Source organism: Lycorma delicatula, chromosome 2 (assembly GCF_047948215.1).
Source record: "Lycorma delicatula isolate Av1 chromosome 2, ASM4794821v1, whole genome shotgun sequence".
Classification (NCBI taxonomy): domain Eukaryota; kingdom Metazoa; phylum Arthropoda; class Insecta; order Hemiptera; family Fulgoridae; genus Lycorma; species Lycorma delicatula.
In genome coordinates this window covers 149419833-149433697 of record NC_134456.1, presented here as the reverse complement: position 1 = coordinate 149433697, position 13865 = coordinate 149419833, and the positions used below count along the sequence as shown (strand labels likewise).

The following is a 13865-nucleotide window of genomic DNA, read 5'->3' as shown; positions in this document are numbered from 1 at the left end:
TAGAAAGATTGAGTTCACATTCGTTTTCAGCATCAAAAAGCAGATTAAAATCATTCATCACATGTTAGGAAACAAAAATTATGTTTATGTGTAATTCAACAATAACAATAAAAAAATGAAATAAAATCAGAAGTTATTAGTGAAAAAAATGTTATGTACTTTTAAAAATGTGTATATGTAATTTAATATGCATACAAGGAAGTCATGAGATGTCCACTCAGATTTTTTTATTGGCTTGTTTTATGATGTTTTAATATTAGTTATTACTATTAAATTAAGTTTACATTGTTGTATAGTAATAAAATTATGAATCAATACTTTTTTTACAATTAATTTAATAAAAAACCAATTTAATTTTAAATCAATTTTGAATGTTTTTTTTTTTTTACAGCTTGGAAGTGAGGATACTTCTCGTGCTACCAGCACAGCTCTTGGTTCAGTACTCGCACTAGCATTTAGTCCTAACGGACAGTTATTTATTGCTGACAGTGATTCCAGGAAAGTTAATGCAATCCGTGTTGTTGATTCAGCTGGAAGAATGTCTGATTTTGCTGGACGGGGTCAAACAAATGACAAAAGGTTCGGCTTTGTTATCATTTTGTAAATTTCATTTATTGTTTATTTGTTACTTAGTTTAAATTAACCTGTTCATTTATTTTCCATTTTTTCAGTTGAGCAGAAAATGTTAACCCATAAGATAGTTTAAAAAATATAGTATGAAAAAATGTGATGATATTTAAGATTTTTTATAATGTACATTATAAATTAAAAATAATTTTTTTAAGTATATTTTGTAATGAACATCAGCTTAATTTAATTTTTAATGACTTAAAACAACTGAAACATATGTTTAAATGCGTATACAAAACATTCCAGAAGGTATAATGAAGCAAAATAAGAACCAAAGTATTAGTTAGTCATACTAGGCTACAAGATTTGTCTCTTAAAGAATAATTTCACTTCATGATATAAATAAGGCATTTATCATTAAAAAATCATTGCTATATTTAAATACACTATGAGTAAACATTTGTGTACTCTGTGACATTAGATTACTTTTTGTACAAGGGCTAATACACACCCTCCACCTATTGTTGAACACTATGAGGAATACTTTCATAATAACGGATGATTGCCATTATGCATTTCACACTACAGGAGATCGAAACATTCTGGTTTTACTATTCATTTTAAAAAATGTTTACTGATATTTGTCATATTATTTCTGCCTAAACATAGTTCTGCCTTTTATTGACATATTTCATTTGTTTCTTACTTATATGGTAAATATAAAACATCAAACATGCTTACATTTAGATAGCTTAGATTTGTAGAATGTTTTTATCACATTTGAAAAACATAAATTTTAATTGATTTTTGTTTTGCTTACCTATCTGTTAATTTATTTATTGTTTACTTTTTTAAATTATATGTTATTATTTTTTTTTTAATTTCTGAATTTAGGAAAGTTGAATTGCTGGGCATTTACAGTAATTAAATTTAAAAAATTAAAAATAAATGCAATTGTATTAAAAAAGAAGCAAAATATTTACAGAGAAAGCTGATCACATTATTTTTCTCACCTCAATTAACTAATAATTGGTTAGACCAATTCTGAATCTGCTCCAGGATATTCCTCATTCAAGTCATTCATTCATTCAAGTTATGCCCACATTAAAGTCATTGACTACAAAACATGCAATTTACATGTTGGAACAGAATCATGGAATTCAGTAGATCAAACAACAATCAATAAATCATTTACAAATTTGTGGCCAGAAACTCGATAGGTTAGCAATAAGAAAGTTTTGTGTACTATACCATCAAATGAGGAGTCTGTGCTTTGTTAGAAAAAATACCAGGATGAGGAAATGTAAAGGAAAATGAAGTGCAAGACTGGTTAGAATCGGATTCAAGGGAACCAACATTTAAAATTTATGATAATGATAAGATTGTGAAAGTTGTGACAGAAGTTAGTAAAATCTCCAGTAATGAAGAGAAACTGATTGATGAAAATGAAAAAATTAACCACAATGAAGGGACTGTATTTCTCACAAAAGCGCTCCAGTATTTTGAATAACAAAACAATGTTCCCTTCCTTTACTTAATGGCAGTACAAAACTGGCATGATCACGCTGCTGTGGACCGTGGTATTCGATTAAGACCAAAAAAAGTGACAGATTTTTTCATTAAAAAATTAAACTAAGTTTATGCAAGTCAATGTAATAGTGATTAGTAATTATTGATTTTATTTTAATAAATTCAGTAAAATAAAATAATAAATAATAATATTGTTATAATTATTTTTAATTTGTGGGTTATTCTGCTACCAATTCAATGTTAGTATGGTTTTTGCCCGAATTCATGAACGAAAATTGAGGTCTATGTTAACCATGGATTCCGATATCTGAGCTGGCAAACCCCGAACCTCAGTTAAAAGAGCGCCTACTCTACTCTCTTTTTTTTGAGAAGGCAATTGAAATTAAAATAAAAATCAAGTTTGATTCCAATTAAAAAATAACTTGATTCTATTACTTCTCTTCTCAATAATGTCAGAAGTAATTTCCTCTAACGTAGATGTTGGTCCTTACCTGTTGCATGACATTTTCAGTTACTTTTTGTAATTTTTGAAATCTCACTTCAGTGCTTTTTTTCAGTTCAATTAGTATATGAGGATGTTCTGAAAACCTACAGTTTTAAAAATATTCTTGAAAGTAAAAATTCTAGTAGTGTTAGATCTAGGGAGCTTGTTAATCCCAAGTCTTTTGCGATCAAATAGTAATAATCGAACATTTCTTGTATGTTACTTTCATTTTATTTGCAAATTGATATGTAATACCATCTTCCTGAAACCAGAATTCTCAATCATTTTCCTCTAAAAATGCAGTAAACTTCTGGATTAAGTCATAATAAACAGAATGCCTGTTGAATACTAGTGGGATATAGTACACCAATTACCAATCTTGTGTGAACCAGGTGTGTAAATATGAAACCGGAATTTGCCCATAGATGGCCCTAGCTGTTAATGTAGTTATTGTCAAACCACATCATTGGTGTCATTTTCTTTTTTTGACAACTGACAAAGGATTTTCAACTTGCAACAATATAAGTTTTATACAACAGCATAGTTTTAATTAGCGTTGAACATGTCAAGTTTTGTACTTACAAACTACGATTTGCGGACAATATTGATTTTCTGTTACCATTTAAAGAAAACTGCTGCAGAATCGCATTGAATGCTTATCAAAGCTTACGATGAGTATGCTCTTGGTAAATCAATATATCAATATAGTGCTTTGAGTGGTTCAAAAAATTCAAAAGTGGCAATTTTGAGAAACAAAAAATTTGAAAGGCCACCGAAAAAGACAGCGAATTGCAAGCATTATTAGATGAGGATGACGCTCAAATGCAACAACAACTCGCAGATCAATTAAATGTAACACAAGAAGCCATACGTTTGAAAGCCATGGGAAAGATCCAGAAGATGAGAAAATGGGTTCCATATGAACTGAATGAAAGACAGCAAGAAAACTGAAAAACTACTTGTGAAATGCTACTCACCAGGTACAAAAGAAAGTCATTTCTCCATCGAATTGTGACAGGTGATGAAAAGTGGATATATTTCGAGAATCCTAAGTGTTAGAGATGGGTAACTCCAGACAAACCATCGACATTGATTTCAAGGCCAAATCGCTATGGAAGAAGGCAATGAATGCTCTGTGTTTGATGGGATCAGAAGGGTGTAATCTATTATGAGCTACTAAAACTTGACGAAACCATTAATACTGAATGCTACAGACAACAAATGATCAATTTGAATCGAGGAGTGCGTGTAAAACAACCAGCATATCAAAAAATGCAACACAAAGTGATTTTGGATCATGATAATGCACCATCACACACAGAAAAACTGGTCAAGGAAACAGTTGAAGCTTTCAGTTGGGAAATACTTTTGCATGTGGCTTTCTCACCAGACTTGGCTCCATCCAACTACTATTTATTTGCATCGATGGGACATGCACTTGCTGAGCAGCGCTTCACTTCTTATGAAAATGGCTCAATGACTGGTTTGTCTCAAAAGAGCAATAGTTTGTTTGGCGTGGCATTCATAAATTGTCAGAGAGATGGAAAAAATGTATAGCTAGCAATGGACAATATTCCGAATAAAATATTTTTTTATCGTTTTTATACAATAAACGTGTATTTTCTATACAAAAATTCTGATTTCATATTTACACACCTAGTATGTATACAAACAATTAAGTACATGTGTGCATATAATGATTATTCATGAAACTAGTAAGGATTTTCACTCTTTCCTATTCACCTATTTCAACTGTTCACATAATCTTGCAAGTGAAACAAAGCCCCACCACTAAGTTAAACATAATCCATCCCCTCGAAATTAAGATAACTTTATAATAGATTTTCTAAGTGACCAAGTTAAAAAGCTCTTTCACTTAATTGTGGGCACTTTTGGTTCTTTGTAGCCCCATTGTTGCAAAATGTATATATCAAACATGATAAAATAGACTTATTGGAAATTTCTACTGAGATTCATATTTCATATGATGGAAAGATTTGTGTGCAAATTGTGTCTATGTTGTAAGCATCATGTACTCATTTTGAGAATAAGATATAAAGTATACACAACATAAGCAGCGAATATTAAAATGATACTAGTGCATAATTAGATTATTTAATCTAGTTATGCACTAGTTATCTAGTTATTTAAATTGCTGTGTTACCTAACCTTGAAAACAGTGTTGCTATCTGAAAGTAAAGCAACATAGAATTTTCCTTGCAAGTTATACAGCCCCATTCTAAGGCTTGCATACTTTATGGAACACCATGTACATATGTAAATATAAACATATAAATATACACATATATAAATACATAATTCTGTGATGTTATTTTAATTTTTTTTTTTTTTTTTAGAGAATGTGATTGTATGACAAATAGCACAAGTGTTCCTTGCGCTTGTTGGACAGATTCAAGTGTTAATTCTAGAGAGACTTTGCTTTCAACAACTGCAAGATTTTCATCAATATCAGCTCTTGCTGTCTCACCTGATGGTGTTGTAAATGTTGCTGATGAGGTACATGAATATAATTAATTTGCTTACAATATAATACAATTTGTTTATTATTTAGTGTTCTTCAGAATTTGCCAAGTTTCCTTAAATTGTATTTCATTAAATGAATGAATATTATTTGATAAGTGAAATTAAATAAAAATAATAGGTTTAGTGAAACATCTGATTATTTAATATTAATTGAAAATTATAATTTAGAATCATATTATTTTTGGATTTTCTCAGCAATTCTTATAAAAATAGTTTATTTATTTTTAAAAAATATTTTGTTTAATTATTTGACAGAAAAATAAAATACATTTTTCAATTGCATTTGATTTAAAGTGATTGTTGAAAATTTTTTTCACTTGCATAATATGCACAAGATTTCTGGTGTGTATTTCAGATTTTTGGAATGTCTTATAAATAAAAGTTAATAATAATTAAACTATTCCGTTTAGTAAACTGCTGTATACTGGTTACAATTATTAATCTTGACCTTGCGCTGTAGAATAATCAGTTTTTATTATTGAATTATTTTGTAAACAATTTATTTAATGAGTAATCAAGTGACTTTAGAGTAAATTTTAGCAATCTTGTAACTGTCCACTTTTATTAAAGAATTGGAGGATCGTAATCTCACTTTCAAATGAAATAAATATAAATGAAATGCAGCAAAAATGTGTATATGTAATTTAATAGACATACGAGGAAATCATGTAGTGTCCACATCAGATTTTTTTTTAATTGTGTAGTTTAAATCATTTTTGTAAAACAAACAGCAAAGTTTTCATAAAAAAATTTCTCCAAGATTTTCTTTACACCTTTTTGTAACCATATGCATCCTTCATCAATATGTTGTATTTTTCTTTTTTAATTTTGGGTATCGTAGTTGCAAAACATCACTTATTCTACTTACTTTACTTCTGTGTTATACTTTTAATATTTATATTTAAAACTTTTTTTTTTACATGTTAACCATCATCATGATTCTTACAATTGTACAAGCATAATTAAGTATTTTTTTATATAATCGAAAAATGAATATGCTAAAGAATAACTAAATATCTTATCTTCATTCGTCTATCTTCGATGGTGATTGTTCAAAGGATTTAGATTATTTAGTTATCAAAAAATTTTCATTACACAATCTCATAATTATTTTTTTTCAAAATGAGACATATCTACTTGGATGTTAATGGGAATAAAATATTAAATTCATTTCTTTTAGCAGTTAATAAAGTACATTTTTACTCTTCTGTAAATATCTTTGTGGCTGAATGTTAGTGTGCTTATAAATACCCACTCCTTAGGTTTTGGTTAAAAACTATATTATGCCCGATTTATTTTTACATTAATATTTTTTCTTACAATTTATATGAGTAGTTTTTAATTAACAATGATAATTCAATATTTCAACTTTCATTTTTAAATCGCATCTAATTTTTAGATATAAGTATATGGTAGAAAGTTGATAGAATTTTATTTTAATGTAGTGATTCATCAAGTTTATTCCTTGATTTTTTTTTTACATAAACAAATACTGCTTTTTTCATGAGTTAGCTTTGTTGTGCATTAAATTTAATAAAAAACTTAATGTTTGATTTCATTATTAAAAACTTATATAATAAAAACTTATTGCTCCCATTTAATTATTATAATTGATGTTTTATGTTTTTTCTTTTCTTTTTTTTGTAACAAAATGATGATGCTTAAAACATATATGACTGTAATAATGACCAATTTATATGCCAAGTATTCTACAAAATTAGTAATTTTTTTTTTTTAATTTAAATTTCATCAAATATTGTGGTCATTAAGGCAAATAATAAATCTAATTTGTTAACATGAGTTTCAGTTATTTAAGGAAACATTTCATTAAAGTCTTATTTATTTTGTGTGTGACTGTTAAAACTACTATGTGTCATTTATTTCTGAATATTTAGACTTGCTGATAATTTTGTTAGTTATTGAAAATAATATCAATGATATAAATGAAAATCTTCTTTTTCCTTGTTAATTCATACACCATTAGATAAGATGCTGTTTAACAGATAAGTTATAGACACCTTCAAGAGTACTTAGTTTTTTAAGCATCTAGTTAAACATTTCACTTATTAAGATTGAAACTTCTTTTTCTTACAGGGGAGTCTTCATATTTTATCTCTGGAACATTATTTAGCAACACATGATGAAAATGGTGAGTTTAGAATACCGTACACCGCAACTGGTGAAGAATATGTTTTTAACAGATATGGTCAACATATAGCTACAAAAGATATCACTACTGGTAAAACAAGATATACTTTTCTTTACAGTAAGAACACTAGCTTTGGAAAATTGCTTACTGTAACAGATAGTTCTGGAAATAAAATTATGTTCTTACGTGATTACAGTAATCTGGTGAGTTATATTACTTTATCAGTTGTATTTCTTTACCTTGGAAATGAAATATTAATAGTTATTACTCATTTAAAGATACAGGTTTTTTTTTTAATTTATTAGTTTCATTGTCAAAATTTTATACTTTAAATGATTAAAATAGATTAATAAGTACCTTGCACAAATTCTGAATACTTAGATATCATGTATTAGTATATGAGATCTGTTTAAAAAATTACTGGACTGAACTTTGTTCTCTGGCATTTATATTTGAGATGTGTGATTGGCATTACTGTATAACATAATAATGAACAATCCTCCTTCACTTGCATATATTTTCAGCAATTAGTTTTTCCATAATATTCATTCAAATTATATGTTTTTTGGTGCCTTCAGCTATTTTTTTTTCAATGAGTGGCTTATATGAACAAAAGTTGAAACAATTTAAAATTTTATCCAACAATTTTACCTAAATGAACTGATTGAGTGTTATGGGAAGGAGTCTTTGAGCCATACTTAATGTTTAAATAGTTCAGGTGTTTTAAAATTGCTCAAGAATTTATCAAAGATAGTACTCATTCAGGAAGGCCACTGGTATCTCAATGGACATGACACATGCTCAAGAGAAAGATTTGATGAGGTCAAATAAAAATTTAGAAGTTTGCAAGATAGCAAAAGAGACTGTGATAGTAGGGAGACAGAGATGTCATGAATTCCTATATGAAATTCAGGAATCATTTCATAGTTAAGTTCATTTAAAACTCTCCAGAAAGGTAATCATTAAACAATCTGTCAGGGACTTTTGAATCATCAAACGATGAAAATTCTTGTTGATGATAATAAACAATGATGGAACATGGTGGTATATGGATGTAATGTGGAAACAAAGTCTTGCTGGTTGCAGTGGGTCGTAAAACCTATCATCACCAAGATCGAAAAAGTATGAAAAAATCATTCAAATGCAAAGGTGATGTTGATAGTTTTTTGACATCAAGAAATTATTCACTGTGAGTGAGTGGGCTTAGAAATCATCAAATGCATATGTAAAAATGTAAGGAAGAAAAGACCTGATCTTTGGCATGGTAATGCCAAAAATTATTAAAATGGTTGACAAAAATTATGTGTGAAAACAGGCAAGAATTGTCAGACTGCATCACTCAGTATATATAAAAAGTCTCATCATGTTTAAAATTTATAATAAATAATGTCCTAAAACTATTTAATTTACCTAGAATTCAAATACCTTAATGTAATCTTTTTTTTCATTTCAGTTACTCATTTATCTAATAAGTGAATTTAAAAAAAAATCAGAGTAACATTCTAGCTCAATTTTGCGAGATTACATAAATTTTACTGTATTTCATATGAATTAATGAATTAAAGAGTATCCTTTGGCTGAATCTGATGTTTTATAGCTCTAAAAGAATATATCATGCTAATATTACAATGTAATTAATAGACAGACTTCTTGCAGCTAATGGACCAATTCCATGATCATATGAGTTTGGTTTCAGATATCTATATAAAAACACTTGTAATCTTAGTTTTGTTTTTATTCAACAACTGTACTGCTACTGTTTTTCCAAACATCTGTACTGTATGATTGCATTCAGGCTTTATATGTATAGTTTATTCATTCTGTTTTACTCTTATTATGATGTTTCATATTATCTGCTGTACAGTCGAATAGATTCAAAAAAACTGCAGGATGTTCTGTAAGGCAGAACGGTTTATATTTTTTGTTGCTGAAACAAAAAATCTAAAAATATTTAAAAGTTACAATTTTTATGTGATATGCTCATAAAAATGTTTTATATTTTTTATAGGTCAGTGCAATAGAAAACACGCAAGATCATAAATGTGATTTAAATATATCTGGTGTTGGTTTCTTAACAAAGTTTTCTGAGAAAGGTAGATCAGAAGTTGTACTAGATTATGATTCAAATACTGGCTTATTGACAAGTAGATCAGATTCAATGCCTGGTGTAAGTGTATATTATTCTTAATTCACTTGTATAATTAAACTTTTTTTCTTCATGTACTTATATATTCAGTCAATCTTATAATTTTTAAGGTTTGTACAATATGATGCTCAGAAACTATTTATGAAAATATAGTAATCTAAAAGTAGAAGCACGTTCTGGTTATTAAAAATGTATTATCACTAGAAACAAAGGAATTAGATATGGTAAAAATAAAAACAGGACAGGGTTTAAAATAAATGAAACACTGCAAAATAAATACTGTCAATGAATGGCATGGTTGCAAAGATTGAATCCAAAAACCGAAGCATCAAAATGTGATGTCTAGCTGCTTTTAATGATAACTTTGCTCTTTTAACTGAATCAAAGGAAGACGTAGTAGCACAAATAGAATAGTTAACAGGAATAGCTAAAACAGCAGGCCTACAAGTATCCTTTACCAAGATGGAAACCATGACAAACATCAAATCATTCTCATAAAAGAGAGTAGGGATACTGAAGGTAAATATCACCAATCCCTTTACCTTAATACAAAGGAGAGATTATAAACATAACAGAAATAGACAAAGCATCAATTGAAAATAGAATATTAAACATTAAAATAGAATATTTTCACCTAAGTTCCATACAATAAGAAGAATCTCTCTAAGATATCATGAAATTAAAACTTTTATTACTGTAGTACGATGAGTAATCTTAAATGGCACTGAACATTACACTTAACTGACTTCAAAAAAACTTACAAACCAAATTCCATGGTCCTCTTTTGCCTCAGTTTAAGGCAACTTAGGAAGGATACAGACTGAAATCTAACAAGGGAATCTACCAAAATCAAGAAGATGTAGAAGTAGCAATAAGAAAAAAAGGTTAAATTTTCTTAGAGCAATTGATCAGGATGGACCCAAACAGATAAAATAAACAAATTTTTGACAAGCTGTGCAACATCCAAAGCAAATCAGATTATGTGAAACAGATGGAAGAGGACTGTTGTGATAGAGATAACTTCCAAAGAATAATTTACAACACAAATGTTCTTGTGACAGAATAAAGGAGAGGGAAGAAATGGACAGATGAGAGCAAAAATGAAATCATGCTGAAAAAATGAGGAATAACACATGAAAGAAGCTTGAAAAAAGTAATACTTCTGCTGTCCTAAGTTAGCCTTTCATTATTTTTTATCAGTATTTATTTTATGTTCTTCATTTAAGTTTTATTTGGATTTTTTTACTAATTCCTCCTACATATACTGATGATGATTGTTTAATGATTGAAATGTATCTCTAGTGTAAGACATGAATTGTTTTTTGTAAACAATTTTTGACTGTTAACAGTTTTTTTTTTTTTTGATTGTTTAATGTTGCTTTTTTCTATATTTATCATTTTGGACGTAAATATAATATTTTTCATGCAATTTCATTTTTGAATATTTGCATCCAATTTCAGCAGTTATATTTTTTCCAGACTAATCTGTTGAAGATATGGATGTAGATGACTAGAATGGATATTTAATTACAGTTTGATAACTAATTAAATTAATATTATAAAAATATTAATATGATTTCGTGTTATAATTGTACTGGTTTTATGCATCTGTAAATTAATTTTTATTTCTTCTAATCTTTAGATCTCAAAATATTTACTACATTTATGATTCTCTGTTTCATGTATCCTGATTTTGTTACCCCCTTACAGTTTTTATTCACTTCTTTCCACTAACCATAAATGTTTTACACATGATCGATCATTTTATTTTTTATTTTTACAGTTCTACTACAAGCTTCTCTCTTTCCTAATTTACCTTACAAAGTTTTCATTCTGAACTTAAGTTTATGGCTTGAAAGTTTTCATCTTTTTAGCTTTATCATTGTTCCATATTTTAATACTGTAAAACATAACATTCCACAAAAATATTTTTAAAAAAATTTTTTTCATTTTCTAACCTATGTGTTTGCTAACAGCAGACTTCATTCTTATATGATTATTGCTTATGGTATTATGATTTTGGTCTGTCATTTGCAATTTTCATTAATAAATAAAAATTCTAAAAATAAAAAAAATTAATATTTTACTAATTATTCATTTTTAATTTAAATTTAAACACAAATTATCTCCTTTTTTACTATATTTAACACATTTTCAGTTCAAAAACTTTCCTCATATTTTTTTCAAAATATCCAGTCCTTTTTCATGTAAATACGACAGGAGTTATGATTGTATACAATTTCTGTTAAACCTTTCACTTGTTTAAATTTTTTAGAGCTCTAATAATTGATTTTTATTTCAATATTCTTCAAAATAATTAAGTGCTTTTCTTCCTCTAACTTACCAGATATTTTTCTCTCTGTTAGCACTTTTAGTTGCTCCCTGTTAGTTGTCTTCCCTTTCCACATTTTTGTTGCACGGGTTTGATTTTCTCTAAATCATTCGTTCTTAAAGTGGGTGATAATGCCCCCTTGTGAGTGCTGGAGGCCCCTTCAGAGGGGATGGTAGAAGGCACAGAAAATTGGGAGCATTCAGGCAGTCTAGGAAGTTGATGGCTGATAAAAATAAGGCAAAAATTATGTTTTCCTGATATTTCAGACTAAAATTAAATACCTATTACACTAGTACAAAAATTAGAGGGACACCTATATTTTATGATAAAAAATTATTGCTTAAGATTTCAAAGATTAAAAAAAAGAAATCAATGAGAAGAAAAGTTTTAAAAATTTGAAAGTTTTTCTTTGTGTTTGATCGAGCACATGAGGGCAATGAAATATTTTCAGTAAACTACATTAAAATCATTTAAAAGCTTAAGATTTTAGCTATAATTTCTTTTTTGTATGTCTCTATGATTTTCTGAACCGAAATATTCCGCGTTAAAGAGAAAAGGCCACTTTTGTCTTTAATGCTGTATATCTCCTGTTGTAAGCAACGTATTGATATAAATAAATTTGGAAATTAAAGGGTTTTGATGTTGCTGATCTAGCTTTAATGACAAATTGTGAGGTCTTTAATATAGCATTGCAATTTTATGCTTTTGTTAATTTTGTGCCAAGCTGTTGAAATCTTTAAAGATTGAGACTGTATCATGTATCACCCACTCTCAGCTTAACCCAAGATCATGTTATGCCACGTTTAACCCAGTAGGATACGCCATGTTTAAAACATTAATTGCAATTGCTGTTTTTAAGAGTGCATCTTAAAAACAGTAAATACAATTATTATTTTTAACAGATGGTAAGTTTAAAAATTCTGGGGTGCTAGAAAATTTTTAATTTTCAATGTGGGCAGTGGGCGAAAAAATTTGAGAATCAATGCTCTAGATCATTTCCTGTTCAAACTTATTATTGTATTTTTTTCTTAGATTAAAACTAGTTGTGTCTGCTTCTGCATATATTAAACACTCAATTAATGTTTGTCTAATCAACAACAGTCAATACTCCAATACTCATAATGTAACAATAGTCATTGTTTTCATAAGACTATTCAATTATCCATATATCATATATCTCAGATCTCATATATCCTTATCTTATGATTTTTTTTTATAAGTTTTAATTTTTTTAGAATTCAAAAAACCTATTTTTTGTATCGCTTTGCCTTAAGCCATATTTTTAAAAAAATATTTTCTTTATTCGGTTAAATTATCAATTATTTTTTATTGAAATTACCTATCATTTATCCTAACTCAAATGTCATGGTTTCTTTACTTTGTAATACCCTTTTCTTGAATAGTCCCTCCCAGAAACCCAATTCTTGAATTAACTTATGCAAGCAAATCAAATTGCACTAGAATCAAATTGACACTCTTAAATATTGTTAATAATTCCAACTGCTAAGTCTTCACTCAGCAGAAAATCGTAAATTCTGTTTCAAAAGTTAAATTTTTTTTTATTTTTAAATATTATTTTGAATACTAAAATAACATCAAAATATTTTTTTTTTAGTTGTAAACATTTATTTTCCAGGTATGTAATAAAAAAGCAGTGTAATGATTATTTTTGTCTGTTTATTGCTTTGAAAAATATTATTTTTCTTTTATAGGGTGGTTCAACATATATGTATCAGTATGATAATATGGGCAGAATTAGACATGTTGTATTACCAAGCGGTGAAACATTAAATCTAGCTTCTAAGTTGACATCTGATGATGAACTTGAAGTCCAAATAACAGAACCGGTGCAATCTTCTGTTACTAGTCCTGATTCAAATATTCATACAATCAACATTAAACTTGAAGGGCAGACTGACAAGAAAATGACAATAAGAGACAGTAAGTGAACTACAGTTTACTTTAATTTTATTTTTTATATTTATTATGGAGTTAAAGGTGATATTTTTATATACTGTAATTGGTAGATGCTGAATATTTTTTTAGATATGATTAAGTGATGAAATATATTCTGCACTACTAGTTTAATTAGTTGAATAGTTAAATAGTT

At 28.0% G+C, this 13865-nt stretch overlaps 1 protein-coding gene across 1 annotated transcript in view; it reads left to right on the top strand.

Moving 5' to 3' along the window:
* Ten-a (Teneurin-a transmembrane protein) overlaps positions 1-13865 on the top strand; it is a 332260-nt gene that overhangs the window by 279452 nt on the left and 38943 nt on the right. The window contains exons 21-25 of the mRNA XM_075357656.1: positions 392-579; positions 4942-5101; positions 7223-7480; positions 9286-9444; positions 13468-13696. Coding sequence (XP_075213771.1) covers positions 392-579; positions 4942-5101; positions 7223-7480; positions 9286-9444; positions 13468-13696 — 994 coding nt within the window. The remainder of the gene's footprint in view (positions 1-391; positions 580-4941; positions 5102-7222; positions 7481-9285; positions 9445-13467; positions 13697-13865) is intronic.